The sequence below is a fragment of the Miniopterus natalensis genome, chromosome 11 (genome assembly GCF_054644295.1).
Source record: "Miniopterus natalensis isolate mMinNat1 chromosome 11, mMinNat1.hap1, whole genome shotgun sequence".
Classification (NCBI taxonomy): Eukaryota; Metazoa; Chordata; class Mammalia; order Chiroptera; family Miniopteridae; genus Miniopterus; species Miniopterus natalensis.
The window spans coordinates 50958149-50985260 of NC_142091.1; the positions used below are offsets into that span (position 1 = coordinate 50958149).

The following is a 27112-nucleotide window of genomic DNA, read 5'->3' on the forward strand; positions in this document are numbered from 1 at the left end:
CCCCGACTGGGCATCGAGCCTGCAACCTGCGCATGTGCCCTGACCGGGAATCGAACCCTGATCGCCTGTATCCGGGGTCGATGCTCAACCGCTGAGCCACGCCCGGCTGGACACAAATAGATCTTTTTATAGGAAGGTGAAAATAATAGATGTAAAACATGGGGAATGGTAAATGGACATTATTGATTGGAAGAGAGTCTATGATGTAGAAAAAAAAAAGGCATCAAGGAGTTACTAAACTCAGAAATAAGGATGCTGGTCAGACCTTGGGAGACCTGAAGAGAGGCATGAAAGAGGCAGAATTATGGGATGATTTTCATTTTTCCACTTCCAAGATGGATGGGAAACCAAGGACGCAGTAGGACTTTTACAGGAGTCTCAGTCAGACTCTACTGCATTTTCTTCTCTCTGGGTTACCCTGGAGTGACTTCCCTTCCCCAAGAATAATGACCTTATGAGAAAAACTGGAATGGATCATATAAAGAGAACACAGAGGTAGGGCTCCCCAAAGTCTGGTTTGCTTCACTTTGGGTGCTGATAGTCTGTAGAGGAGGAGTTTGAGATGCATTTGTGTTGCAAGGGATGATGCCCCTTCACGAAGGGGAGGTGTGTGGCTGAAGAAAGCTTCGGGGCACCGCTGACCTCACCTGTACTCCTGTACACCCTTGCTCCTCCCAGTGAAGGAAATAAATTTGTGTAGTTGCACACGCACGTTGCATTACTTTTTCATTCATTGACTTCAGTGTCTGAGGTCAGGGGAAAGGCAGAAGTTCGCACTCCTGTACACAAGTTGGCCAGCCTGGGTGACCAGCCTTTTGTGTCACTTCAGAGTTGGGTCTGCCCAGAGTGGAAATAGAGTAGGATGTAGGTAGCACCTGCTTCCCTTTCCATGAAGAAATACAATGCCCCAGGTAGGTGGGCCTGGCAGAGAAGTTGCCAATTAATTTAGAATTTAGTGCAATAAAGACGCTCTCTGGAACCCACTCTGATTTGAATCCCACTGTTCTCTTTCCCCAGCTTCTTTCAAGCTGGAACAGATCTGTTCTCCACACCTGCCCTAGTCTGGGGTCAACATGACTTTGGCATACAAAATTCATATCTTCTTCCCCAAAGTCTTCTGCATGCCTTGGTACTAGATAAGGTGTCTGATATCGGAACCGGGGTTGATTTCAGAGGTGAGTCTAGAGACACGTAGGGAGCCAAGGCTTCTCTACTCCTAGCAGAAAGCTCCTTGGGAAGGTTCTCCCTAAGAAAAGCTGTTGGGTAGGAACTCACATGCAGGGTGGAACTGGGAGGATGCCACCTGTGGAAAGTAGGTCCTGTAGAAGGTGGGTGAGTCCTTTCCAGCAGAAGGGCCATGTGGGGACATCGAGGTGACTGGCTGGAGATGCCAAATCCATAGGTGTTACTATAGCTGAGCCTGTCATTAGTCTCAAATCTGGGACTCAGGGAGGCCCAAGGGCTTCCCAAGCTATACTTTCCCTCTTGTTCTTGGTCTAGAGATAACTGTCTGTGGTGGATTTGACACTTAGAAAAGGTGGCACCCCTAGTAAAAGCTGGAGCTCAGGTCACTGGGATTGTGCAGCAGTCTGAGACAGACTCAGAACCAAGTCTTGGGTCTGCCATTTACTAGCTGTGAGATTTTAGCGAGTTAATGTCACTTCTGATCCTGTTTCATCTGCAAACTTGGAGAACAGCACCTCCATCAGCACTGGACCATAGTGAAACGACGTACTTCCCTCCCGTCTCCAGGAGGCCTGGCAGAGAGTCAGTTCTACAGACAGGGTGTGGACTTGCATGGCCTGCTGTCTGTTCTTATATGATGTCCAATGCTGTCCTGGAGGCAGCATGTCAGAATCTAAATTCTCACAGAAGTTCTTGCTGGGCTGAGTAGAGCTCAGGGGACCTTCCTTGGCCAGGTTAGTCCAGTGCTTTAAAGCAGGGGTGCCCCCAGATAGAAGGAACATTATCAGTGGGCAAGAACATTTACAAGGGTCAAGAAAGACTTGGTCCAGCTTCTCCTCCAAGCCTGGAACTTTCCAGCTTCTCCCTGAGCTAAGCCACTCTCTTAAGAGTGGAGAGCCTAGGACCAGTGGCCCTGATTTTCTGGGATAAAGTAGGTCTTCTTTGTGGCCAGCAGGTGGCACTGGCACCTCTCAGTTCTGCCAGTTCACTGCCACCAGTTCACTGCCACCAGTGGCTTAAGGTCAGGCTAGACGAAAGTTACTATGGATGGGGTTCCAAGGATGGTGCTGCCAAGGGGTTTTGCAGTGGGTCTGGCCCCTCTTCTGGCCTTAAGAACAGCCAATCTAAGTCCCAAGAGCCAGGCACTGCCTCCAAATTCTGGGCTGACTCTGAGTAGCTTCTCATTTCTTTTTCCTCTAAACCAGAAATGGGTCAGCTCAGCAAAGACAGAGGCTGTGTGATGCAGGGAGGGGACAGCTTAGAGCTTGGAGCTGCAGCAGCAGCAGCTTTCTGGCTCTCAGCCCTGCCTCTTGAGTAGCCTGGGACAAATTCTCACTGATCCAACAAAAGCCCTCTGCAGGCCTCAAACTGTAGCAATAACCCTGGCTTCTTGTCCTCTACACCATCCATCACTCATTCATTCATTCATTCATTCATTCATTCATTCATTCATTCATTCATTCATTCATTCAGCACTTACTCAGTGCCAGGCATAGTGCTAGGTCAGACACAGTCCCTGACCTCAAGGAGCCATGGACTTGGGGATGGGGAGACAAACCTATAAACACAGGCAAAAGTAGAACGCCCACAAACACAGACAAAGGGCCATGTCTTTCCAGAGGAATCAAGGAAGGTTTCAAGGAGGCATCCTTTGACCTAGACTTTTATGGATTCAACAGGCAGAGATGAGGCCTGGGCAGTCTAGGCAAAGGGAGTAACATAGGCAAAGGCTCGGAGGTAAGGTCAATGTTATATGCAAAGAGGGGATAGTAAGGCAGTAATGGAAGTGGGAGGGTGCACAAGGTCCTAGCAACTGTGACCTGTAAGGCTAGAAAGCAGGCAAAGCCTGACATGCTGGATATCAGTCTAGCCTTAACCCAGAAGGTGATGGGGAACTACTGCAGGTAGTTGACATGGGAGGGGATGATCACAAGCATTTTAATAAGACCACTGGTGGCTGCATGGCAGATGGACTGAAGGGGTGAGATGGAGACAAGAAGATCAGGTAATAGGCATTACCACAGCCACTGTGATTAGCTCAGAGGGGGCATTGTGAAGAAAATAAGACCAGGTAGAGAATCTCATTACTGAGGGGAAATATAATAGCACCCTCTCTCTTAACATCTGCTTCGTCAGTTGTCTCATCATGTGGCTGATTCAATAACAATCACAATAGTTGACATTTATTGAGCACTTATTATGGACCAGACATGCAAGCATTTTATATATATTTTTCACTTCCTCCCACAACAATTCTATGAGGTAGGTACTATTAGTATGCCTACTTTATAGATGAGGCAACTGAGGCACAGAGAGGTTAAGTTGGTTGATCAAGGTCTTAAAGCTAGAGCCAGAATTTGAACCCAGGCAGCTGGCTTGTGAGCTTATGCTCCTATCACTACACTAATGCATATGATGTCCTTGCCTCTCTCCCTGAGCACCCAAGCCTTGCAGCAGATTCCTGAGAACAGAGGCGGGGCTATAAGCCTGGTGGGTGTCCAAAGGTTGAAATGGCCAGACAGGCTGGCAGGGCAAAAGGGGAAATGTCTCCCTGAACTGGGGAAGAAGGCCAGCCTCAGGTTTCCTTCCACGCCTCCATGGCACCTCTGAAATGTGGGCTGGCACCTCCAGGCCCTACTCTCTCTGTCCACCAGCATGACTGCTACCTCCCCAGCAAGAAGAGCCAGAGTTTAAGTCATTAAGGAGGGAGACTTTATTGACAGGGAAAAGGCGGAATTTTGGGTAAGTACACACAGTACTGCTCAGAGAGTCCAGGACTGGGGATAAGCCCATCAGGGCCAAGGACCCGTTTACCCTAGGGACCTTGCTTACCCCCACCATCCTGAGCTTTCCAACATCTCCTTTTATAACAACCCATAGACCCTCCATAGTCACCCTCTGGACAAAGTCAGCGGTAGCCACTGGTGGGGAGCCAGGACCAGAGTTTGGTGTGAGGCCCACTAAGTGTAGTGGGCCCAGGAACCCCCTCTCCTAAACGTCCTTCTGCTCGGCATGCCAATGTCTGTCCCAGCCCACCCCAGCCTCTTAGGGTGGGGGACAGAATGGGAACAGGCGGCCTCAGCAGCCCCAGCCCAAGGAGCCCTCACCATAGAAGGCTTGGTGTTGAGGCAAAGGGTAGGGGCACAGGACCCATCTCCCCTTCCCTGTGCCTGAAAGGACTCAGCAAAGCTGAGCATCCTCATGCCATTTCCTCCCTGCCAGAGCCTGCCCCGTGGAGGGGAGTCCGGTCAGCTCAGCCTGTCCCTGCCTGTGTAGGCTCCACACCTCCAATCTTCCAGCTGGAATGTGCTCCCTCCCTCATCAACTGCCCTCCCCAGCTGGCCCTGCCCGCTCTTTAGCTCATCATGTTTTCAGGGCCCAAGGACATCTCTTGGGGCCATAGAAACACAGCAGCAGTCCCTCAACCTGAGGGCTGTTCTTCCCCAGCCATCTGCTCAGCTGTGGCTGACTGATCCTGGGGCTCCAGGAGTAACTGGAGACACAGCTTTAGGGACCGACACTTCCCACAGTTTCCCCAGCGTTGAGTCCAGGGAGGGGGAGCCAACCAGTTCTGAGTTGGTGCCGGGAAGAGCAGGGACAAAAATAACTCAGTACAGGCTCCCCAGAAATAGGTAGTGACACACCCTGGGCAAGTAGCAGCGGCGACGCTGAGCTGGGGAGGGCCCAACCTCAGACCAGGTCCTGGCCTGGCCAAGAGGCCCACACCATGTCCACTCTACGTACCATACCACACTGCCCACGTGCACACATGTGGGGTGGGAGCCCAAGGGACCATGGCTCAGGACAGGGAATCCGGAGAGATGCTAAACCTGGGCTTGGCCTTGGCCATGGCCACGCTGCGCTTACGCAGTGGACCACGGGCTGAGGCGAGGGTTAGGGCATCCAGTAGGCTGCGGTCCTCATCAAGCTGGCGGGCCGTGCAGAGTGGTGTAGGAACTTTGATGGTGTTGCCAAACTTGGAGTAGTCCACAGCGTAGCGGCCATCCTCCTCGGACACAATGGGTACAAAGCGCTGACCCCACAGGATCTCATCGGCCAGGTAGGAGGTGCGGGCTTGGGTGGTGATGCCCGTGGTTTCCACCACACCTTCCAGGATGACAATGATCTCCAGGTCCTGATGGTGGTGCAGGTCACTGGGCCCCAGGTCGTAGAGTGGGCTGTTGGCATCAATGATGTGGTAGATGATGAGGGGAGCCACCAGGAAGATGCTGTTCCCACCCACGCCGTTCTCCATAGGGATGTCCACCTGGTGCAGGGGCACCACCTCGCCCTCAGGGCTGGTGGTCTTGCGCACCACCTGCATGTGGATGGTGGCACTGATGATCATGCTCTTGCGGAGGTCACCGACGCGCAGCATGAAGCAGAGGCGGCCTTGGCGCAAGGCGATGACCGCGTGCTTGCTGAAGATGAGGGTCTCGGCCCGCCGGTGGGCCTGGGCGGTCTTCATGAAGATGCAGCCCAGCATGATGGCGTTGATCATGAGCCCCACGATGTTCTGCACGATGAGGATCAGGATGGCCAGCGGGCACTCCTCCGTCACCATGCGCCCGCCAAAGCCAATGGTCACTTGGACCTCAATGGAGAAAAGAAAGGCAGATGAAAAAGAGTGGATGCTGGTGACGCAGGGCACAATGGCACCCTCTCCAGGGGTCAGGTCACCAGGAGCCAGGTCGCCGTGGGCGAAGGCGATGAGCCACCAGACCATGGCAAAGAGCAGCCAGCTGCACAGGAAGGACATAGTGAAGATGAGCAGCGTGTGCGGCCACTTGAGGTCCACTAGCGTGGTGAACACATCCTGCAGGAAGCGGCCCTGCTCCCGGATGTTTTTGTGGGCTACGTTGCAGTTGCCTTTCTTGGACACGAAGCGGGCCCTTCTCTCACGGGCACGGTACCGGGGCTCCGCAGGGTCCTCTGCCAGCCGGGTCAGCACATACTCCTCAGGGATGATGCCCTTGCGGGACAGCATGGCTCTGGCGACCACCAGGGAGAGGCGTCCTTCATGGGGGGTGTCCCCTCACCAGCCTCAGGCCTCCCTGTGGGGTTCCCTCTCTGGGTACCCTTCCACTCTGGGACCACCCTCAATCTGTGCTGCTGGCCTCACTTCTGAGATGCCTGCGCAACTGGAGTCATCCTCACCTCCATCTGGCCCCTGCTTTACTTTATATACCAGGCTTACACGCCTCAGCCCGCCTGCCCATTGCCTAGGGCGCCCCCACCTTACCAGTTCCCCACTAGGCCCTAGATTTCAGCTCAACGCTCCTCCACCCGCTGACCACCCCTGGGCGTCTCCCTGTCTAAGACCCCTTCTCCCCACCCGGCGTTCCTTCTCGACCCACCTCTTCCACTTGGAACTTAACACCTCTGGTGATTATCAACTGACCAGACCTCACACAACCCCCACCGTGTCTTCTGCCTCACCCATTTCTGTCCCCGTGTCCCCTCCAAGCTAGTTTCATATCCTGACCACCACCCAGTCTCACCTCCAGGTATGTCCCCTCCTTCCTACCCCACCCCCCGCAGCGCTTTCGCCGCTCTCCGGATCCTCCCTCCAGCTACCGTCCTCTCTGTCTCCTTGATATCCTGCTCCCTCCAGAGTCACCACCCCACCCAGCTCAACTCCAGATCCCCTCACCCTTCGCGCGCCCCGACCCGCTCAGCCGGGAGTCGGGGCCTCTCGGCCCCCCTCGGGCGCACGCGCGCCGGCGCCGCGCCCCAGCCCCGCGCTCCGCGCTCCGTCCCTGCCCCGCCCGCTGGCAGCGGCGGCACCTGCTCGGGCTGCTCAAACCGGAGCCTCGCCTCCCCCCCTCCTGCCGCTCGGCTTGCAGCCGGCTGTCCTCGGGTCTAGCAGTCCGCGGAGACCGACCTGCGCTAGGTAGGGGGTGGAAGACTGAGGGCGAGGGGCGCCGGAGGAGCGGAGAGGGGCCGGGGGCCGCCAGGGGCAGCCGGACCGATTCCCCGACTGGAGCGGGGCGGGCACAGGCTCAAGCCCCGCCTCTCGCTGCTCACCGCCCCTGCCTGCTTTCTCCAGACTAGCCGTCTGGCCTTCGCGATTTGCCCCATAGGATGGACCAAAAGAGGACCCTTCCGCCCGAGGTCTATGACATTAGGGCGGGATGGGGGTGAAGGAAGCCGTGACTTCCCTCCCGCTCGGGATGACAGCCCCTGTCGCCCTGGCTCCGGTCCCCAATTTTCCCATCCTCTGTTGGGTCAACATCCGCCTCTGAGTGCAGCACTGGGCTTTGCAGGTTCCCAGAGAAAGGAGGCACCGCGGGGCTGCATAACCAACCCAGTGACGCGAGGCGGGGGGGGGGGGGGGGCGGGATTAGGTGGCCCGATGACTTCTCAGCTGTCTTTGGGGATGCTCTTAATCTTTTCTGAAAATCTGATGAAATCCACGGTCTCCCTCCCTGGGTGTGTGTGTGTGTGTGTGGGGGGGGCATGGACTGGACCTTAGAAGATGTAGGAACACAATTTAACAGCCACTACAGGGATGCTGGATACAGCAGCCCAGAAACCTGGGTGGTTGCATCTCCTCAGTCATGCACCCCACCCCAGCCCTGAATTTTTTAATATATCTTTATTGATTTCAGAGAGAGGAGGGGAGAGGGAAAGAGAGAGAAACATCAATGATGAGAGAGTCCTCATGGAGCAGCTGCCTCCCACACACTCCCAACTGGAGATCAAGCCCACAACCCTGGCACCTGCCCTGACCCCGGGAATCCCACCCCTATCTCCTGGATCCTAGGTCCATGTTCAGCGGCTGAGCCACACTGAGCCAGGCCCAGCCCTGCATTTTAAAGAGGGTTTGAGTTACTGGCACTTGCTTTACGCCTCCTTACACTCGCAGCCTGATTTCTTCTACCTCAGGTAATGGGAGGCATTTGGGCCTGTGGGGCTATATTAGGGCAGACTTGGGCACTGGGGGACCCAAGCTCTTGGCCTGGACATGTGTGGTGTTTCTACTGCAGGCATTAGCCTAGGGTTGCCCTGTGGCTTCTGCCCCAGATGGGAGGTCCCTAGTTCTTAGCTGAAAGGGAAAGCCTGCTCCTCTCTGTTGTGGCAGTAATGGCCCGTTTCCCTCTCTGGGGCTCAGGTCCTTATGGAGGGACCCCTGACCCATGTGTGTCCATTTGTTGGAGTGACGGCTTGAAAGTTAAGGACAGTGGGTTTGTAGGCCTTTGTGGGGCTGGGTGTGACTTTCATACTGAGTTTCCCACTTTTCTCCCATACCCACCTGCAGGTAGAACACTACTACTCAGAGTAGGCATGATCTTGGGCTATATTACCAGAGGTGTTGTGCCTAGGGTGGGGAGGGGAACACAGGATAAACAGAGTGGGGAGCTCAAGGAGACAGGAAACCTCTGGGGCAACTGTAACTGCGTAGCCATCAGAAAAGGAGCACTGTTGCAGAAACCCTGGGGTCCAAGGAGGATAGACTAGTAGTATGTATGGCTGCAAGTGTAGTCCAGTATAGACACTGAGTAGAACAGAGGCAGGCTTTGATTTCACATATGGAAGAGTCAGCTCTAATAGTTAGAGGTGACCCATATCTGAAAGGTATCCAAGTCAAGGTTGGCAGACCATCAGGGATGCTATAGAAGGCTTTGGGCTGCAATTGCCTTGGGCATCCCTGCGAGGCTTCTGTGTGGGCCCTGCCCCTGCTACTTCCCTTCAGTTCCTTGGGGGATGGTGGGCATAGGAGAATGAGAATCCTTTTCCCATTCCTAAGCTCTGCTCCTGGCAGACCCCACAGTGGAAGGAACTGCTGGACCCCAGAGGCGTCTCAGAGTTAAAAAGTCCAGGCCCTGCCTCGCAGCATGGCCCTGAGGCCTTAGCTATTCCCTGCTCTACCCTTTCCAGGTGGGCAAGCCCACTACCCAAAGGACTCAGCCTTCTGCCCTGCTCTGTCCCGCACCTCCTCATATTCATCTCCCCTAAACACTGCACTTGTCAAGTCCTTTTCTCATTGAAAAAACTTCTCCACTTCCCTTTTGTTCATTAGGCTTATCTCAGACTTCTTGTCCTGGCATTCAAGGCCCTCTATCTTATTCCAGTCCATGGGCCCTTTTCTCTAACTCTTCCTATCTAATTTCCACCCATCTCTGCCCAACTCAAATATTACTTCTTCCAGGCAGCCTTACAGGACTCTCACTTTCTCAGCTCTTGTGGCTCCCAGAACATCCAGAAGGGTTTGTGCTGGGCCCCTTTCCAATCACTGGTGGGTTTTACTTAGATTGTATGGCTCTGACCCCCTTGCAAACAAGAGGAACACAGGCCCAAGACTCCTGGGTCTGCACCCTAGGGCATGGTACAGCCAGTACAGAAGGCAACATGTAAATGATAATAAAATGATATGTAAATGAGCACCTGCCATTTCTTGGCTGAGTGCAGGTGTGCTCTCCTGTTTCATGATGCAGATGGAGGACAGCTGTTGTTTTGGTCTCCCCTGTATGGGCCCCAGCATCTCCCAGCCACCACCTGGCTGACTTGTGGTATGCACTGTGCTTTCCCTCTGAAGGGCCACCAGCTCCTACTTCTGAATGCCCCTACATGGGGGATGGAGATGGGGACATGTGATCCAGACCTAGCCAGTCAGTTTGTTCCAACCCTCTGACCACAGTGATGGGGGAGTAGGGATTGTGACCCAAAGTGGTCGATTGAGATTTGCTCCCTAGGTTTTTGCTGGAACTATTAGGAAAGAGCATCTCTTTTTTTAGAGGGATGGGATATAAGCTGGAGCTGCTAGTGGCCATCTCTCATTGGGGAGGGAGAGGAAGATGGAACCCAGAAATGGAGACATACCTCTGATATCAAACACCTGGATCCAAAGTGCTTGAAGGAGTACACCTCCTGACCTTCTCAGTCACATATGACAATAAACTCCAGTTTTTGTTTAAACCACATGGAATAGGGTTCCTGTTATTTGCAAGGGAAATAGTGCTAATCCAAGATATTTGGGGTCCCACAACTTTCCCAGAAATTAAAGTGAGAAGGAAGGGGACCAAGCTATAAGGAGATCTGCTACCTTACCTGATGAGATAATCACAAAATGCTATAATTCTTGTTATGTGTTGCCTCAAAAATCATATGTTGAAGCCCCCCAATGTGGCTGTATTTGGAAATAGGGTCTGTGAAGAGGTAATTAGGTTAAATGAAGTCATAGGAATGGGGCCCTAATCCAAGATGACTGGTATCCTAACAAGAAAGGAGAGGAACACCACAGATGAGCATACAGAGGAAAGTCTGTGTGAGGGTATAGCTAGATGTAGCTGTCTGCAACCAAGGGGAGAGGTCTCAGAAGAAACCAAATCTGTGACATCTTGATCTTGGACTTCCAGCCTCCCGAACCATCAGAAATAAATTTCTGTCTTTAAGTCATGCAGTCCTTGCTATTTTGTGATGGCAGCTGGAGGACACGAATACAAACCCCATTTCACAGACATGGAAACCCGTTCTGCCCAGCTCACACAGCTTCTTCAGGCCTGCCTGATGCCACAGTCATGCTGGCTCCACTGGACCTACAGTCCACACCTGCCCCTGCCCACAAGAACAAGGCCTCTGGTAGGAAATAACCAGTCTCTTTATTTGCAAGTGATTTACAGTTAGAAAACCCAGGAGGTGGGCCAGGATAGGGCATGGGTGGCACTTGGGCTCCAGCAGGTCACTTGTCTGCTCGCACAAAGGAAGCAAAGACACTGTCCTTCCGGCTGAGCAGTTTCTCTGGTGTGTCGAACTCAAGGATGGCACCACGCTTCAGGACAATTACCAGGTCTGCACTCAGGATGGTGTGCACACGGTGCTGAACGGAGCAGAAGGGGGCTGGTCAGGGTGGTGGGGGAAGGGCGGGGCAACTGAAGGCTGGGTCCTTCCTGCAGCTTGGAGGAGGCATGTGGCCAGAATGTCCTATTTCTGTGGCAACTGCCCTTTTCTGAGGGGGCTGCGATTCCAAGCCTTCCATCCACTAATGACATCCTCTCCCCTCACCCAGTCTCAGCTCTGCCTAACTATCCCCCATTTCCTATGGAGATGTATCCCTAGCCTAGCTCACAGGGCCTTGGGATGGGGCCCATGGGGTGGGGTGGGTGGAGGAGCCTTGGAACTTGAAGAATAAGAGGGGAGGTCTGAGGGACAGGTGGGTACAAATCCTCCCCAAACCAAATCCTGCAATACAGAGTCCCTGCAAGCCCTCCAGACTCCTTGCCCTGCCCTGCTCCAGGGTCCCCTCTTAATTACCAGGCCCCAGTGAGCCCAAGGGCTGCTCTTTCTTTGGGTGTTCCCCCTGTACCCCATCAGTTGGCCCCTTACCGCAATGGTGACCACGGTACGGTCTGCGAAGGCTGTCATCACCACCTTCTGGAGGATGTTTTCCTGCCAGGTTGGAGCAGCAGCTGTTGGCTCACCTGCCCAGTGGATGTGGTCTGGCCTAGCTTTGGGGATGTGGGGCCCAGGGTTGTGGCCCAGCTCCTATCTGACCCAATCCTAGCCCCCCCCCATCTGGCCCTAGTCCACACAGGACTGACCAGGTTCTTAGCATTCAAGGTGCTCAGCTCTGTGCCTGTACATGTGCTATGAGCATATGTGGGGTGTGCTGTGTAGTGGGGGACAGGTGTGAAGTTTCTGTGGATCTGTGTGCAACTTGTGTGTATATGGGTTGTGAATATGACCTAGGATTAGCTAGAGTCCCCAGTCTTTTGCCTCTTCTGCCACAAATGGCCTTAATGTTCAAGGGGCAACTTGAACTTCAGGGCTACTTTGTGCAAATTTCCCCCTAACACCTCCACCCTCTCCAAGACCCCCATCCCGTGGATGTGCCCAGGACCAACCGTGGCCATGTCGATGGAAGCGGTGGCCTCATCCATGATGAAGATGCTGGTCTTCCTCACAAAGGCCCGTGCCAGGCAGAACAGCTGCCTCTGGCCCTGGCTGAAATTCTCCCCGCCTTCTGTGATGATGGCATCTGAAATTAGCCCCAAGTGGAGGAGCAGGGCTGAGTCAGTCCTGTGTTGTGAGTAGAGTAGATAGTGTGGCTGGGGGGTGTTGGGAGATGTCTGTACAGGAGCAAGTATGTGGTTGTGTGTGGTGAGTACAGGTATGTAGGGTTGCCATGTCTTACACAACAGGGGTGCCACTTGCGTGCATTACAACGAGAAGGGCACCCTCTGGAGTTGAGTGCTGCCGGGGCCCTGGACAGTTCTGGGAGGGGTGTGTGCACTGAGTGTGTATGTGCTCCACGTGTGGGGGCCTTGGTGGCCTGATTCTCTGAAGCCAAGGCTTGGTCAGCCTCTGCTGTCAAAGGGGCCGCAGCAAATACAGCAAGGCTCCGCCGACCACTGGGGTGGGGCAGAGTCTTCCCAGGAGCCTTGATGAGTGCCCTGTACTTGTGATTTCCAGTCTGGTCTCTCCTTTGTCTTTCTGGCAGAACTGGGCACGCAGTTGGACAGGGAAGGGCAGGGCTGAATCTACCGCCATGGTATCAGGGACTTTCAAGCTCTGTCTCACAGACAGAGGACCCCTACTGACTGCTCTGTGCCAGACCCTGAACTGACCAGTTGTGTGACCTGGGGCAAGTCACTTGACCTCTCTGAGCTCCTGTATGGTGAGAGGTAGGACTAAATGTTCTCTGGGGTCCTGCTAGACCTCAGATTCCAAACTCTGAACAAACCTAAGACATGAGTTTTCCCTCCCTAGCCCTTACAGACGTTCTTTAGTGCCCGACCAGCTGCTCAGCCAGCAGCAGTTACCAAGGCCCCCAGGCAGCGCCTTCACCACCAGCTTCAACTGGGCTATCTCCAGGGCCTCCCACAGGGTGCTGTCAGAGCACTTCTTCTCTGGGTCCAGGTTAAATCTGGAGGGTGACACAGAAAGCCCCCTTAGGGAGGGGAGGAGGTTCTGGTTCCATCCCCAGGGGACTTGCAGAGGGTGAGGCTGGTGAAGGGAGCAGTGATTGAGAACTGATTGACTTGTGGGTCTTGCTGGGAGGTGGGCACTAAGGCGGTGACATCCCAGACCTAAGGGTTGGGGTACCCCTAGGGACCAGTGCCCAGGCCTAATGGGAAAGAGAAGAGCACGAGTGTAAAACTCCTCTGAAGAACCCCTTGTGCCTAGAGCCTGAGCAGGCAGGTGGGTACCCAGCTAAGGGCTCCTGGCCTTGTCCACCCGTCCTCTTTGTGCTCCGGATTGGATGGATGGAGCTGTGAGGCCTGCGCGGGGCGATGGGGCTCACCGGATGGTGCCACTGAAGAGGACAGGGTCCTGCAGGATGATGGAGAGGCGCGAGCGCAGGGTGTGCAGCGGCAGCTTGGCGATGTCGATGCCGTCGATGACGATGCGCCCTGCACGGAGACCACGTTAAGGCGGGGCACCATGGGAGGGAATGGTGGTGCTGGGGACCAGTTCAGCCTGTGACGTGGGTCTCGCTGAGGATGCAGGGGAAGACAGTGACTGCTAGGCCTCCTGTGACATCTGGCCATACACCGGGACTGAGGTTTTGCCTGGGCTGTGGGTACCCGTGGGGCGCCGGCCATCCCACTCACCTTCGAACATGTCCACCATGCGGAAGAAGGCGAGAGAGAAGGAGGACTTCCCACTGCCTGTGCGACCACAGATCCCAATCTGGAAAGAGAGCGGCAGGTATGCTATGGGGGCATTGGGAGCCTCTGGTGTGAGCTATGGGAGTGTGCAGGGCTGGGGGTCACAGTGTAGCTTCTTGTCCTGGCTTTCTCACCAGCTTCTGTTTGGCCAGGTCTGGGCCCTGGGTTTGGGCTTATTTCCTGCAGTGAGTGGGTCCAGAGGGGGCTTCCATGGGGACCCGCAAGCAAGTGAAGGGTGTAGATGTCCATTTGCCTGGGCCTGGGTGTGGGCCTGGCTGTGCCTAGTACTTGGCTGCAGGGTCGTTGGGGGCACTAGTGTGTGTCTATGTGCTTGGGTGTGGCAGGAGGGCCTGGGGTGGCTGAGTGTGGTGTGCAGGGATGTGTCTATGTGTCCCACCTTAAACTGGAGCCATCTCTGTCCGCATCGCTTCCTGGCCCTTGGGTACCAACAGAAATGACAATAAAGAACGAATACAGAGACAGAGATAGTAACAAAGAGATGGAAGGAGAGGGGTAGTGGCAGAGAGAGCAGAGTGGGGGTGAGGAAGAGGGAATCAGTCAGAGAGGCGGGTCAGAGGGCCAGACAGGCTCCCTCCCCAGGACAAGGGTGACCTCACACTCTGCCCCTAGGCCCCTGCTCTGAAGCTCAGGGGGCAGTGCCCTGGGAGAGGCTTGACCATTTGCACTGGGCTAGGGGTGCTGACGAAGCCCCTTTAAGCAGGGATATCCTCCTTGGTCGGCAGGAGGAAAAGGGAAGAGGGAGGGGAGAGGTGGGCTGAGCTGTGTCAGGTGAGGGACCTGGGGGCTCTGAATGGGTGTGAGACCTGAAGGGCCCTAGAGGGCCATGAGGTGATTTTGGGGGCTGCCAGCCCTGTGCCCTCCTGTCCTGACCTTTTGTCCTGGGGAGATGAGGGCATTGACATGCTTCAGCACAGGCTTCAGGGAGCTGTCGTAGCGCACACTCAGGTTCTGGATCTGGATTTTCCCTTGGTCCGGCCAGTTCTTCGGGATCAGCGAGGGTGCTGGGGGCCGGGCTGGGGGTCAGCCACCAGGCAAGGGCCACAACTGGTGTCCAGGAGTGCACCCTACCCCCAGGTTCCCTCCTGGTCCCCTCAACCCAAACACACCCCTCCTCCTGGCCTTCTCCCCAGAAGCCTTCCTGCACCCCTCACCCAGCAGTCCCTCGTAGCTCTCTGCCTCAGTTTTCAGGAGCCCATGGATGCGCTTCACGGCCCCCAGCTGGATCTCCATGTCTGCCAGGTTCCTCACCATCCAGTTGAGGTAGTTGGACACCTGTGGGGAATGAGGCGGTCACAGTCAGTGACCATTTGGTGTCCTATCCTTGGCCACCAGGATGCTCTTCTTATGGCTGAGGAGGGGTCAGGGCCCCCAAAATCTTCTGCTGCCCACTGGCTGGCTGTTCAGGGTGGCCCCTCCTAGAGACATGGGGAGGGTTACAATGAACACGTTCCTTAACCACCATCCGTCTGGGGCCTGGGCCCTGGGAGAAGAGGCAGGACCCTGCCATCAGCTGTCCTGCCCGCATGGTCCCTCTGGCATCAGTTCAAAGCAGCTTGGGGTAAGGCCTGGGGGGTATCTCATTTGGAAAAGGTGCCCTGGAATTCCCTGAATGCGGTTTCTGTCCCTCCTCTGACATAGCCCACTGCCACTCACCATTAGGGCGTAGGTGAGGCCCAGGCCCACCAGGCCAGCAGAGAGCTCCCTGTGCAGGGAGTTGGAGATGGAGGTCACAGCCGCGATGAGGACCACACATGCACCAATGTACTCCTGTGGAGGGATGGGAGCTGGCCTGGGCCCTCGGGGGTTGAAGCCACAGTGTCCTCCCCACTTCTCCTTCAGGCCAGAGAGTAGCTCAGCTGAGACTCACCCCCAGCCCCCAAACTCACGTAAACGTCAGCACACACAAGAAGCCTGTGAAGGCCAGAGCCCCGGGAGACAATGAGTGCACATAGCATGTGCTCCCTGTGCTCCTTAGTCAGCTGTACACATGCCTCGCCAGCTGGCCCACATGTACACAACGTGTCAAATGACTCACTTCAGACACATACTGGGTATCAGTTAAACACATACCTATTCTGACTGTCCGAATACACCTCAGATACCCAGTCCCCAGGCAATAATAGGGAGAAGAGGGGGCTCTGATCAGACCCTGGGAGGACCACCGGGGCTGGGAGAGGCAGGAGGCCTCGGTGCCCACCCTGTGTGCACACCCGAGCTGGTGGTGTTCCATACCGCTTCCCACCCTCTGGTCCATGTCTGGCCCTTGCTCTGCAGGCTCCACACCCTTTCAGAAGGCCCTGGCCTAGGCACTTGCCATGCGGACTTCTAGCCATCTGTTGGCAGCCGTGAGGAAGAGGGAGGCAATGTTGTTGGAGTCTGTGTATTCGAGGAGCTTCTGCTGGAACCGGGCCTCGTACCTGGAGGGAGGATGAGGATGGTCTGAGGGAATAATCTTGGCCCATGTAGCCTCTGGGAACCTCCCCGACCCTCTGAGGTGAATGAGATCTCTCTGTTCAAGGAACTCTGGAGGCTCCTTTCCCAACCTTGCGCCCTCACGCTCTCCTGCGGCTACTGCATACGGACCTGTCTCCTCTCTCTGACCAGCCTGGGCTCCTTGCATCACTCTCTTGGCCCCCAACTAGACCTGGCTGGCATGGGCCAGGCCCAGAGGAGGGGCAGAAGCACTTGTTTGATGATGGATGACGGAATGAATGGCAGCCGTCTCAGCACTGGTCTCAGGGACGCAGCTGAGGGGACTCAGAGGGACTAGAGACAAGCCTTGGTGAGTGGCATTTGCTTTTCACTCCTAGAAGGTGTTTACTCTGCTTTGGTTGGTTATTTCTGGGTGGAGGGCCTGAGACTGAACCGTGTGTAAGGAGAGAGGGAGTCTCTGAGGTGTGAGGGGCGTGCATTTGCACAGCCACTTGGTGGATGTGTGTCTGAGGCGAGTGTGAAACCACATGTCTGAAGGCCTTGATTAAGTGCGTGTTGAAGATGTGTGTGAGAGTGCCCATGTGCTTGACGGGAGAGTCCGCAGGGTATGTGAGTGGTCTGAGGTGTGAGTATGTGAGGGTGTGTGTGAGCTTCTGTGGTGGGTGGGTATTTGGGGCCATGTGGGCCCAGGTTGGAGTCTAGTCCATTACTTACTGGCTGTGTGTCAAGACTGAGACGCGGTTTCCTCATCAGATGGTAATAGTTCCTACATGGACTGCCACAACCTCTGAGCCCAACATTGAGCCCAGTGCTGGGTACTCTTGAAAGTTTTGGGGGGAGAGGCAGGGCCTCCTAGAAAAACCAAGAGGTCAGGCTTGGGTTCCAGCCCAGCACCAGCTCTCATGACGGTGTAGCCTTGAATTGGTTACTCAGCCTCTCTGGATCTCTGCTCTTCATTTTAGTATGGGGCTGTAGTAACTCTGCTGTGGGGCTCTTGTGAGGATTGATGCAATAGCATACATACAACACTTAGCACAGGGCCTGGCACTTGGCAAGTGCGCAATCAATAAATGCTACTTAGCTTTCAACAGGGTGGGCTGCTGGGCAAAAGCCAGTGAATTAAACACATCCAAGGGATTCTTATGAAGTAGTTCATTCATTTAAAAACCACCCACTGTGTTAGTGCAGTGTGTGGGAAGCCTTGCTGGACAACAGTTCCACTGGCCAACCACAGGCTAAGTCTGGGGCTAGTTACGGGATTCTGGGATTCACTTGGATCCTACCGAGAGGGTCTGGCTGCCCTAGGCCCAGCCTGAAGGCCTCCAGGACACCAGTTATAAGACAGACATCACCAAAAGTTAGAGTAGAGGCTAGGCCCATGGGTGTCGAGGGGTCTGGACCTTGAAGGAGCTGGGGAAGTTCAGGTTTGAGAAGGAGAGGAGACCCTAGAATCACTTACCAGGCTCCAAGGAGTTTCTGGATAGAAGACAGCACAGGCTTGCAAGGGGGAGGGAGCAGAGCCAAGGCCACTGTGGAGCTCTGCTTTCCTTTTCTTTACTCAGGCAAGTCCCCTAAATGGATCTCCCACTGGTCCCAGATGTCCCAGGGCTGGACACCTTGGACCTGGCACCTCTCCCAGGGCTGCAGCTGGACTTTGGTGGGGAGAAGATGGAAACTTCCCTGGACCCTCTCTGCTGGTCCTTGGGCTCTAGGGTTACTCTTGGACACAGGGCTTGGTGTTACATGGCTCCTGTCACACCCTGCACAGTTGTGCCATCCTAAAAATAACCTGGAATCACTCTCTGGTTGAGGCTTAGATACCAGAGCCCAACTATCTGGGTCAGGGGTTTCTGACCTGTCTGTCTGGAGGAGAGATGCCTTAATACATCTGATGGAGACTAGGGAGGGGAGCAACAGTCCCCTCCACTCCCCAGGCAGCCTCGGATGCTCCCGTCCAGCCTAATATCACAGCTCAGTGTGGCAAGAGGATGGCAGGGGCACTAAAGTTTTCAGGGCATTCCTTCAGCCTCATGAACTCTATCTACCCTTTGAGTCCTAGCTCCATTGCTACCTCCCCTATGAAGCCTTCCATGACTGCTCTCCCCTTGTGTACTCCCACAGTTTGTGTCCCCCTTTCTTTCAGAGTACCTGTCACATGGGTTTGTCCTGACTTGCTCAAAGCCTGTACTTAAATGCCTCTAGGGAAAGGGCTCATCTGACTCATCTCTTTTAGTGCCTGGCATGGGGCTTAGCACATGGTGATTGCTCAGTAAAGTTTGTTGGATGAATGAGCATGTTCAATTCTGGGCTCTGTATGGCCTTACACAAAGCAGTTATATAACCTCTCTGAGTCTCAGTTTCCTTATCTGAGAAATGGGAATAGTCATTGTCATCACCTCTGATTGCAGGGCAGAATGAACGAGATTAGCATGGAAAGAACTCAGCATAGTATTTGGCTTATAGGAGATTCTCAATCAAAGATGGCTTCATGCTTGACTATATGATGTAAGGGCCTTTCTAGCATTGATATGTAAGTACTTGCCCCAGCCTTGTTTTTTTTGAAATTCCACCATAGTTCACAGAGGGCTGGCTGTGGGGCTGAGATTTTCCTCTCTGGATCACACAGTGGAGCCCACCTGGCCTGACCCTGCTGGTGGACATCATCTGGGCCTTGAGGTTTGAGAAGGGGCTGGGAGATGTATGTCCTGAGCCTTCCTAAGTGGAGCCCTGAGAATTGAATCTCATAACCTGTGACCCTGCCCACCCCCCTCCCCAGGGTGAATTTGGTACCTGAAGGCCCGAATGGTGATGAGGCCTTCCACAGTTTCAGCAAAGTGCGAGAGCAGTGGGAGCTGGGTGGTGTCGTCCAGTTGCTGCAGGTCCCTGTGCCAGGGGAGAAGAGGGGAATGGTTAGGAGGGCAGGCCAGGGCTCAGCCTGGGTCTGAATCCTAGCTCACCCCTTCGACCATGTGGGCAAATGGCTTCACCCCTCCAGATCTCAGTCTCTCACCTGTGAAGAGGGAAGTCAATGGTACCACCCCATCAAGCAGTTGTGAGGACTGGACAGATTGTTTCTGTAAAGTGCTTGACTAGCCTGCTGGCACAGTTACCGCTATCCTGGGCATCACCTGCCTCTCATCCACATCTCTGTCCCTGCACTTCTGCTGCGCAGCCCCTCTCTGCAGTGAGGCTGGACAGGCAGTGTTAGTTCCTTTCACAGGTGAACAACCTGAACCTTGAGACAGCTGTCAAAAGAATAGGAAGGCGACTAAAGCTTCCAGGCCCCTCCCCAAGAACCACAATAACTTTCAGCACATCACAGAATCTAAAGAGCTCCTTGAGGGGGCAAGGCCAGCAGTTTCCATGGAAATAGAATTGCTCCTGTTCTCTACAGCTGCACCTTGACAAGTGCATTAGTGCTGGGGAGGCCAGGCTGGGATGCAGGAAGCAGCTTTCCTAGACTAACCATCTCCAGGGCCACAGCGGGTGCCAGGGGAACAGGGCAGTTTCTCTGGCAGAAGAAATGGACTTTGTGGAACAGCTTGTGCAGTGTTTAAAAAGCCACCATGATTGCCCTAGGTCATTCGGCTCAATGTTTAGCACATTGGCCCTGGGACTGAAGGGTCGATGTTTGATTCTGGCCAAGGACACGTACCTCGGTTGCAGGCTCAATCTCTGGCTCTGGCCAAGGCGTGTGCAGGAGGCAAACAATCGATGTGTCTCTCTCACAACCATGTTCCTCTCTCTCTCTCTCTCTCTCTCTCCCCCTTCCACTCTCTCTGAAAACCAATGGAAAAAATATCTCAGGTGAGGATTATAAAAAGAAAAAGCCACTGTGATTTTTGTGACTATTAATGTATTATGGGTACATTGTGGGTACCATTTATACAAATCTTGATCCTTGTGGTCAAGGCAATTGAAGCCAAGATGTACCTAAATTTAATTATTATTGCTAATTAGCATTTTGACTTGGGAAAGGTGCTTAACCTTTCTGACCACAACCTGTAATAAGAAATACATTTTATATCCCAACACACCCCTATACCACCCAAACAAAGCTTTCATGAAGCAAAGCTCACTGGTACTATGTGAATGCAGTCTGATATCTTCCATTCTATTTCTTTTATTTTTAAATGCTGATTGTGATCTATCATACTGATTTCATGACCAATGGCTAGGTAGTAATTGGCAGCTTGAGAAATGCTGGCCTAGAGTTTCTTTAAAACTGTCCCTATAATTCTTTGAATCTAGGAGTTAAATAGAACCACTCCTGGAAAAAAATTCCTAGAGAATGTTCTTAGAAAATTGTGAGGAGAAAAGAGGCATGAGTGGCTCCAAGGCCCCCAAGGGCGAATGTGATCATGAGAACGGCAGTGATAGACTCCCCTCTGGTGCTGAGGCTTACAGCCCTGCTCCGGACCCACGTGGCTGCGAGGTGTGGCTGCCATAACACCCCTCACATCAGGTGCCCTCTGACTTCACCCATCAGCAATCTGCCTGGTCACTGGACTCATACAACCCTCCTGGGAAGCGTTTTGGCAAAATGAATGAAGGGCATAAGCACGCACACACCCTGACCCAGCAGCTCCATTTCTGACCGTGGCTCCCAAGGAAACAGTCCAGATATTAGCTGCAGTGTGCGTGCTGACACTTGGCTACATTAGGATAGTGGGATACGAATATTTCATTTCCTTCACGTCTATCTTCCTTTCGTGGGGAACAGGACTCTACTTCTTTCATGATAAGGACCCTAAGGAGATTAGCAAACAGTCCATTGCAAGCGCCTCCTACCCCCACCCCACCCCCAACCTCGGAGGCTGGCAAATGATGACAGCACCTGGATGCCACCCGGAAGTACTTCTGGATGAAGTAGCACACGATGGCCAGGGGCAAGAGGGCCACCAGGAACACAGGTGTGACATAGGAGATGACGGCCAGGGCTGAGACACAGAGCAGGGTGGAGCGGCTCAGGCACTCCAGGGTCGATGGGATGTGCTGGGGGGGGGAGAGGGAGAGAGGGAGGTGAACTTCGGTATTGATGATGTTCAGTGTGTCACCTGCTGCCTGGTTTTGCTCCTCACGTTATTACAGGCACATGCTTTATCTCTGCAGCCACACTGTGGGCTCCCTGAGGCAGGAGGCAGGGCTTTGCTTTCTCACTATCTAGTGTGATGGTAAAAACCACAGGCTGAATCAAAATAAATATTCCCCACGAAACCAGTCACCTTGGTTCAGAATATGCTGGACCCTTACTGGAGTGAGCCAGGGGGCTCCTGGATGGAAGCCAAAGGGATGTGGTTTCCCTCAGCCTTATTTTGAGAGCCTCACGGGGGGCAGGGGGGCACTGAGGCAGCACTATAATCAGATTGGGGCCCACTGAGTTCCTCCCCCAGGGGTCACCTGATCTGGGGAATCCAGCAACAGACAGGGGCCTGGCCTCTCTCTGAACTAGAGAAATGGGTCCCAGTCCTGTACCTGGTCGATGGTATTACAATCAGATGAAAATCTGTTCAGGATGCTTCCAAGGGGTGTAGTCTCAAAAAACCTAAGAGACAACGAGAAGTTACTCATTTGTTTACTGATTTCTTTTCTGTTTATTGAATGAAGATAGTTATTTCTTTCATTTTGGTGTCTCTGGAGTCATCCCTGGGTCTAACTTTCCAGGTGTGGTGGCCTTTGCAGGTCTGTAGACATCTGGCCTGAGTGTCTGAGAATTCCCACAGCAGCCCAAATGGGTGCTGGCCCCTTGCTGGCCTCTCTTACTATCAAGTCCATGTGTGACCACTGCCACCTTCCTCAGCTGCTCTCTAGGCCTGACTCACTCAGCAGTTGTCCTCCCAGGGACATAGAGTCCTCTCCAGAGGGACAATCAGTCAGGGGAACAGGGCCCTGGGGACAGACTGTCAGCTGGCTGACCCTGCAAGGCCACTCTGGCTGTCATCACTCTAGCTGTGACACAGAACCAGCCCAACCCCAACCAGAGTATTTCAGAACCACAGATCTGGGACAAACAGAAGGTAAGTAAACGTTGAGGCCATGTCTCTGGGCCACAGAGAGCTGAAGAGGCTGACAAATAAATAATGTAGTCAGATGGTGAGGTCTGGCATTGACAAGCGTGGGCCCACATGACCTGTTTGCCTGTTGTGTTTTTAAGCCGAATCGGCCGGCCAGTTGGGCAGTGACTTCTTTTACACCAAGTGGTCTCTGGGGGTTTTATCCATGTCATTACAGATTAGAGCATCTACACCATGTCCCTAGTGCAGAACCTGCAGGCTGGCTGAGGGAGGACAGAGAGGAGGGGGACAGCTGAACCCGTGGGTGGAGGCGTGCTGATGGTACCTGCTCGGGGAAGAGAAACCAACATTTGCGCAGGGCCTGCGAACGCTCAGTTTGGAAGACCGCTGTGGCAATGAAATGAGTTAGCCATCTAAAATGCCTAGCACTGAGTCTGGCTGAGTAAATGCCAGTTTTCCTCTGCTTTCTGCACTGAGGGGGGCACTTATATACATATCTGAGTCTCCTTGAGTCTTGCCCAGCCGCTTGTGACAGAGATTGTATATCCCCATATTATAGATGGAACAACTGAGGCCCAGATAATACAGACTTGCCAACAGCCCCAGCATGGCGGGGGAGGTGGGGTACCTCATGGGAGCCAGGATGATCCTGTTCAGCAGGCTGCGGTGCAACCTCTTGGCCACCTTCAGCCCTGTCCACTCTACTGTGACGGATGTGACCAGGCAGAGCACAATGCCCAGGCTGCAGAGCACTGTGAACACCATGGCGTAGACGGTCTGGTCGAGGGAGCATTCCTGGGCCAGGCAGAGAATGAGGCAGGGTCCTGGGGGTGTCCATGGCTCAGCCCTCTCCCCCCGGCCCCTGCCCTGGGGTTGCTGGCCCCACCTGGCTGAGGGAGCAGTTCCTTGCCGTGGGGCTCAGAGTCAGGGCGCTGTCGGTCCACTTGGCCAGCCAATAGTCGATGGCCACCAAGACCATGTGCTTGAGCAGCTGGGAGAAGACGAGCAGCGACAAGAGCAGGATGCCAGCAGATGACAGATACTTGGCGCAGGCTCGCCAGGGGATCTTGGCACGCTGGTGCAGCACTGACGACAGGTTGTCCTCTTCGTCACTCTCGGCTGCCTCCTCTGCAGGCCACAAGAACCCACCCTGTGGCTTCACATATCCCTCTGAGGGTGCACCAGGGGGTATGTTATCCCCACTTACAGATGGGAAGACTGAGGCACACAGAGGGGAAAGGGTAAAATCAAAGGCATACTACCTTAGCACCCTCAAAACCTCAAACCTTAGTCTCCCAGTGAATGGTCAGACCTCAGGCCATGATCTCACTCCCAGTCTCACTGTCTGTCTGTACCTTCCTCCTCTTCCTCATCCTGTAGGAGGCCATCTCTCGAGGACATGGCCCGGGGCAGGCCCTGGGGTGGCTCTGGGAGTTTTCTCTCCATGATGGTCTCCTGGAAGATAAAAGGGGTCTGGCTAATGTCCTCTGGTGTGCAGAGGGGAAGAGAAGATGGGGGCAACCACCCCTGGTAATGAACAGTGTCAGTTTCCAGGCTGCCCCTGCCTATGGGAAGGTCCACATGGACACATGTTTGTATTGCCTCCCCCTGCATCAGTTAACAGCATCCCAATGTCCCTGGGGGAGTCCACCTCTTCCCTATTCTTAGTCTCTTGATTTGGATGAGCTGGTCATTCTCCCTGGCTCCAGGGGTGGGCATATGACACAGGACTGGTCAATCCTCACATTCCACATCCCTGCCCACAATGATTAGTTCAGAGGTGGGCATATGACTAAATTGGACCAATAAGAGTCAGCCTTGGGACTTTTGCTAAACAATTCTGAAAGAGGCACTCTCTTTCTGACCGTTGTTGATCGGTGAAGAATGTAAGCCCTGAGACTGCAAATGGCCCTTACTGCTACCATGGGAATGAAGCTGATTTGAGGGGAGCAGAGCCAAGGGATGGGGAGAAACAGATGCATGATGACATTGTTTAACTGCCGGGATCTAGCTCTACCTGAAGCTATGACACCCTGGACTTTCTGGTTTCATGATACAATAAATCCTTAACTTCCCCATTTTTTTATTTGTTTAGCCAGTTTGAGTTGATTTTCTGAAACTTTGTAAACTAAATGGTATCTGACTATCTCAGGATAAGGGGAAGGCATTCACCTGACTCTGCCCTGGGTAGTGGCTCTCCTCTGATAGGAGCATGTTTATACTCAGCTCTCATATCTGTCCTTTGGGGGGGTTTCCTGGGGCCATTGAGGGCAGGAAGGCCTTTATGAGGTTAGTTCTATCAGAACCTTCCTCTCAGGGGGTTGCCTGGCCATAGGATATACCCACCTTCTCCAGCTCTTGGTCCTGTCGGTTCATGAGGGTCTTCCAATGCTCAAAGAGCTGGCACTCAGACCTCTGGAAGTCCTTGAGCGTGCCCTCCCTCTGGATGGTGCCATCCTTCATAGCGATGATCTGAAAAAGCAGAAACAAACTCTGCTGAGGGCTGGCTGGGGATATGGAGTGGAGGTCACACCCCGCCTGATCGAGGAGTCGGAGGTGGACCTACACACATTCATGCCCCACCACAAATGGCTTCTGATTCGTCCACTGCAGTGAGTTGGTAGTGATAACCTACCCTCACCAACACACTCCCAGAATTTAGAGTTTGGTACTTCTGGGGGGTAATTCCCAATGGTTGCCCATGATTGATAGGAAGGTTTGCAGAGCAACTTGGTGCATCCTGGTCAAGCTGTCTGGTTATCTGCAAGGCAGCTGTGGCAGCTGTTTTTATACACTTAATGAGCTAATTGAACACTATCCTTAGCTCCTCCTGACAGCAGGTCTGAGAGGTTCCACCAGCTTTTACAAAGCACCTGTTGGTCTAAGTGTGTATGGCCACGCCTCTTTGAAATCGATAAAACTTATTTTATTTGAAACACTCGTATTTCACACTCATGTAGACTCGTGATTAATTCAGACACTCACCCCTGTTTCTCTCACCCCCACAGACCCCATAGGGGGTTTAGGGAGGGGTGCCGGGAGTCCTATCCACTGACATTTCAAAAAACCAGGCACCTCCATGCTTGCCTTCTTTGGATTAGGGATTGTCCTGCACTGTCTTGTCAGGGTCACTATGAAAACTCAGACATGAACCTGCACCTGTTTTAATAACTTTTTCTTTTTAATTTGGATTTTTTCCCCTTTTTCATAGTGGAGGGAAGGTCTTACTACATGTAGAAGGTAGGCTTGTTTGGGGGGAACTAGAAGGGCCATTTGGCACAGGTCTGAAGCTCAGGGAGGACCTCGATTTTCAGGGGCAAATTTAAATAGGGGTCAAGCAAGGCCCAGATTTCAAAAGTCACGATTTCCAACTTAAAAATTAAGTGCTTTCCAATGAATTAAAAAGTAACTATGTCTACATGTTGAAGAGAATGGGGATTTTGTTAATGTGGGGTTTCACAAAATTGCATTCTACTGATAATATAGAAGTTTCTGTTGCTACTGCTATTGTTTGTTTTCATCTTGTCCTAATTTGAATCTGACCCACTGAGTGGCAGGAAGCTGGTTTTCTCATCCAGTGGGTACTCCGCAAAGCCAGAGGGATGAGACATCCAACTGAGCAGGAAACAGAAGGTAGGAATTAAATGTCTGCTTCATTATGAAACTTCTTCGTGCCAGCCCTTGTGGTATTCAGGCCAGGATGGGGAATGTCTGCAGCTCTAGGTGATACCAAACCCTTGGGCTGCGCAGGTCTCCCTGATCTGCCCAGTCTGCACGAAGCCATCTGGCGCTGAGCTCTTCTGCTTGGTGGCCCTCAGCCATTGCTATGAGACATCTGATTAACTCCTTTGAGGATATCAGACTGCCTCTCCTACCTCAGCCCTCCACAGCTTGACCTCCTTGTGGCCCCTCACCCAGTCTGCGTGTGGCAGGTACTGTAGCTTATGGGTCACTAGGACCACTGTCCTCTTATCATCTCTGAGGAGTTCGAGGATCCCGGCCTGCATCAGGTGGTCACTCAGATGGACATCCAGAGCTGAGAAGGGGTCATCCTGGACAGAGGGGAGAAGGCAGGGGCAAGTGTACAGGGAGGGGGTGACAGTGAGTACAAAAACCAGCAGAGTTATATCAGTTCTGGTCTAGGAAATGACACTAATTAGCTGTGTGACCTTGGACAATATGCCTAAGCTCTCTGAGCCTCAGTTGCCTCATCTTAAAATGGGGCTGTTATCAGTTACCATTCTCAAACAGCTCTTATCACAGTCATTTCCTGATTCCTGCTAAGTTAAGTTTCCCTGGGGAAAAATTCTGTGATCAACTAGCAATGTCTGCTGTGGGCATGAGATGGGAAGTGGCAGCACACATTCCATGTACTAGTCATTCTTATAGTCAGGCTGAGCACATATTGATAAGCTGGGGCTCTCCTACAGGGAGGTGGCCTGTAACTACTACTTGCCTTTCCTCATGGCTACTGCGAAGCTCCGTGTGAAATCCACAGTGGGTCATTTGCACTATCTTTGTCTCAGTTTCCCCGTCAACAAGATGAATAAGTAAACTCTCTGGCAGGAGAAGTTTTCCTGAAGGGGGAGGTAGCTGGGTGATTGTGTGTGTGTGTGTGTGTGTGTGTGTGTGTGTGGGCAATGAGCCAGGGAGACAAGCCAAACACGAGGGCCCCTAGGGAGGTGCTGGCCGGTGCACTCACCAGGAAGACGACGTTGGTATGCTGGTAGAGGGCTCGGGCCACGCTGATGCGCTGCCGCTGACCACCAGACAGGTTGATGCCCTGTCACCAAAGGGGAGGAAAGTTCATACCCTCATAGCCCTTCAGGAGGGACTGTCCTGGCACCT

At 53.5% G+C, this 27112-nt stretch overlaps 2 protein-coding genes across 5 annotated transcripts in view; both read right to left on the reverse strand.

The window, feature by feature from the left end:
- Positions 1 to 4866: 4866 nt before the first annotated feature.
- Positions 4867 to 6172, reverse strand: KCNJ11 (potassium inwardly rectifying channel subfamily J member 11). Its single transcript, XM_016225218.2, has one exon. It carries the CDS (start codon positions 6170 to 6172, stop codon positions 4985 to 4987), a length of 1188 nt encoding a protein of 395 aa, XP_016080704.1. The 3' UTR covers positions 4867 to 4984.
- A 4613-nt stretch (positions 6173 to 10785) lies between these two features.
- The window catches only part of ABCC8 (ATP binding cassette subfamily C member 8), a 62459-nt gene continuing 46132 nt past the window's right edge, over positions 10786 to 27112 (reverse strand). For all 4 annotated transcript variants that reach the window (XM_087822264.1, XM_087822263.1, XM_087822262.1 and 1 more), the window contains exons 21-39: positions 26967 to 27047; positions 26179 to 26316; positions 24611 to 24736; positions 23620 to 23719; positions 23151 to 23392; positions 22893 to 23059; positions 21726 to 21795; positions 21088 to 21245; positions 19041 to 19133; positions 16132 to 16234; positions 15471 to 15584; positions 14969 to 15089; positions 14688 to 14818; positions 13740 to 13818; positions 13430 to 13538; positions 12948 to 13051; positions 12030 to 12163; positions 11512 to 11574; positions 10786 to 11005 (exon numbers count right to left, since the gene is read on the reverse strand). In XM_087822264.1, coding sequence (XP_087678390.1) covers positions 10868 to 11005; positions 11512 to 11574; positions 12030 to 12163; positions 12948 to 13051; positions 13430 to 13538; positions 13740 to 13818; positions 14688 to 14818; positions 14969 to 15089; positions 15471 to 15584; positions 16132 to 16234; positions 19041 to 19133; positions 21088 to 21245; positions 21726 to 21795; positions 22893 to 23059; positions 23151 to 23392; positions 23620 to 23719; positions 24611 to 24736; positions 26179 to 26316; positions 26967 to 27047 — 2271 coding nt within the window. In that variant the 3' untranslated portion in view covers positions 10786 to 10867. The remainder of the gene's footprint in view (positions 11006 to 11511; positions 11575 to 12029; positions 12164 to 12947; positions 13052 to 13429; positions 13539 to 13739; positions 13819 to 14687; positions 14819 to 14968; positions 15090 to 15470; positions 15585 to 16131; positions 16235 to 19040; positions 19134 to 21087; positions 21246 to 21725; positions 21796 to 22892; positions 23060 to 23150; positions 23393 to 23619; positions 23720 to 24610; positions 24737 to 26178; positions 26317 to 26966; positions 27048 to 27112) is intronic.

Bases quoted from the DNA above. Each gene is read 5' to 3' on its own strand.
- KCNJ11 (XM_016225218.2), bottom strand. From the start codon at position 6,172: ATGCTGTCCCGCAAGGGCATCATCCCTGAGGAGTATGTGCTGACCCGG.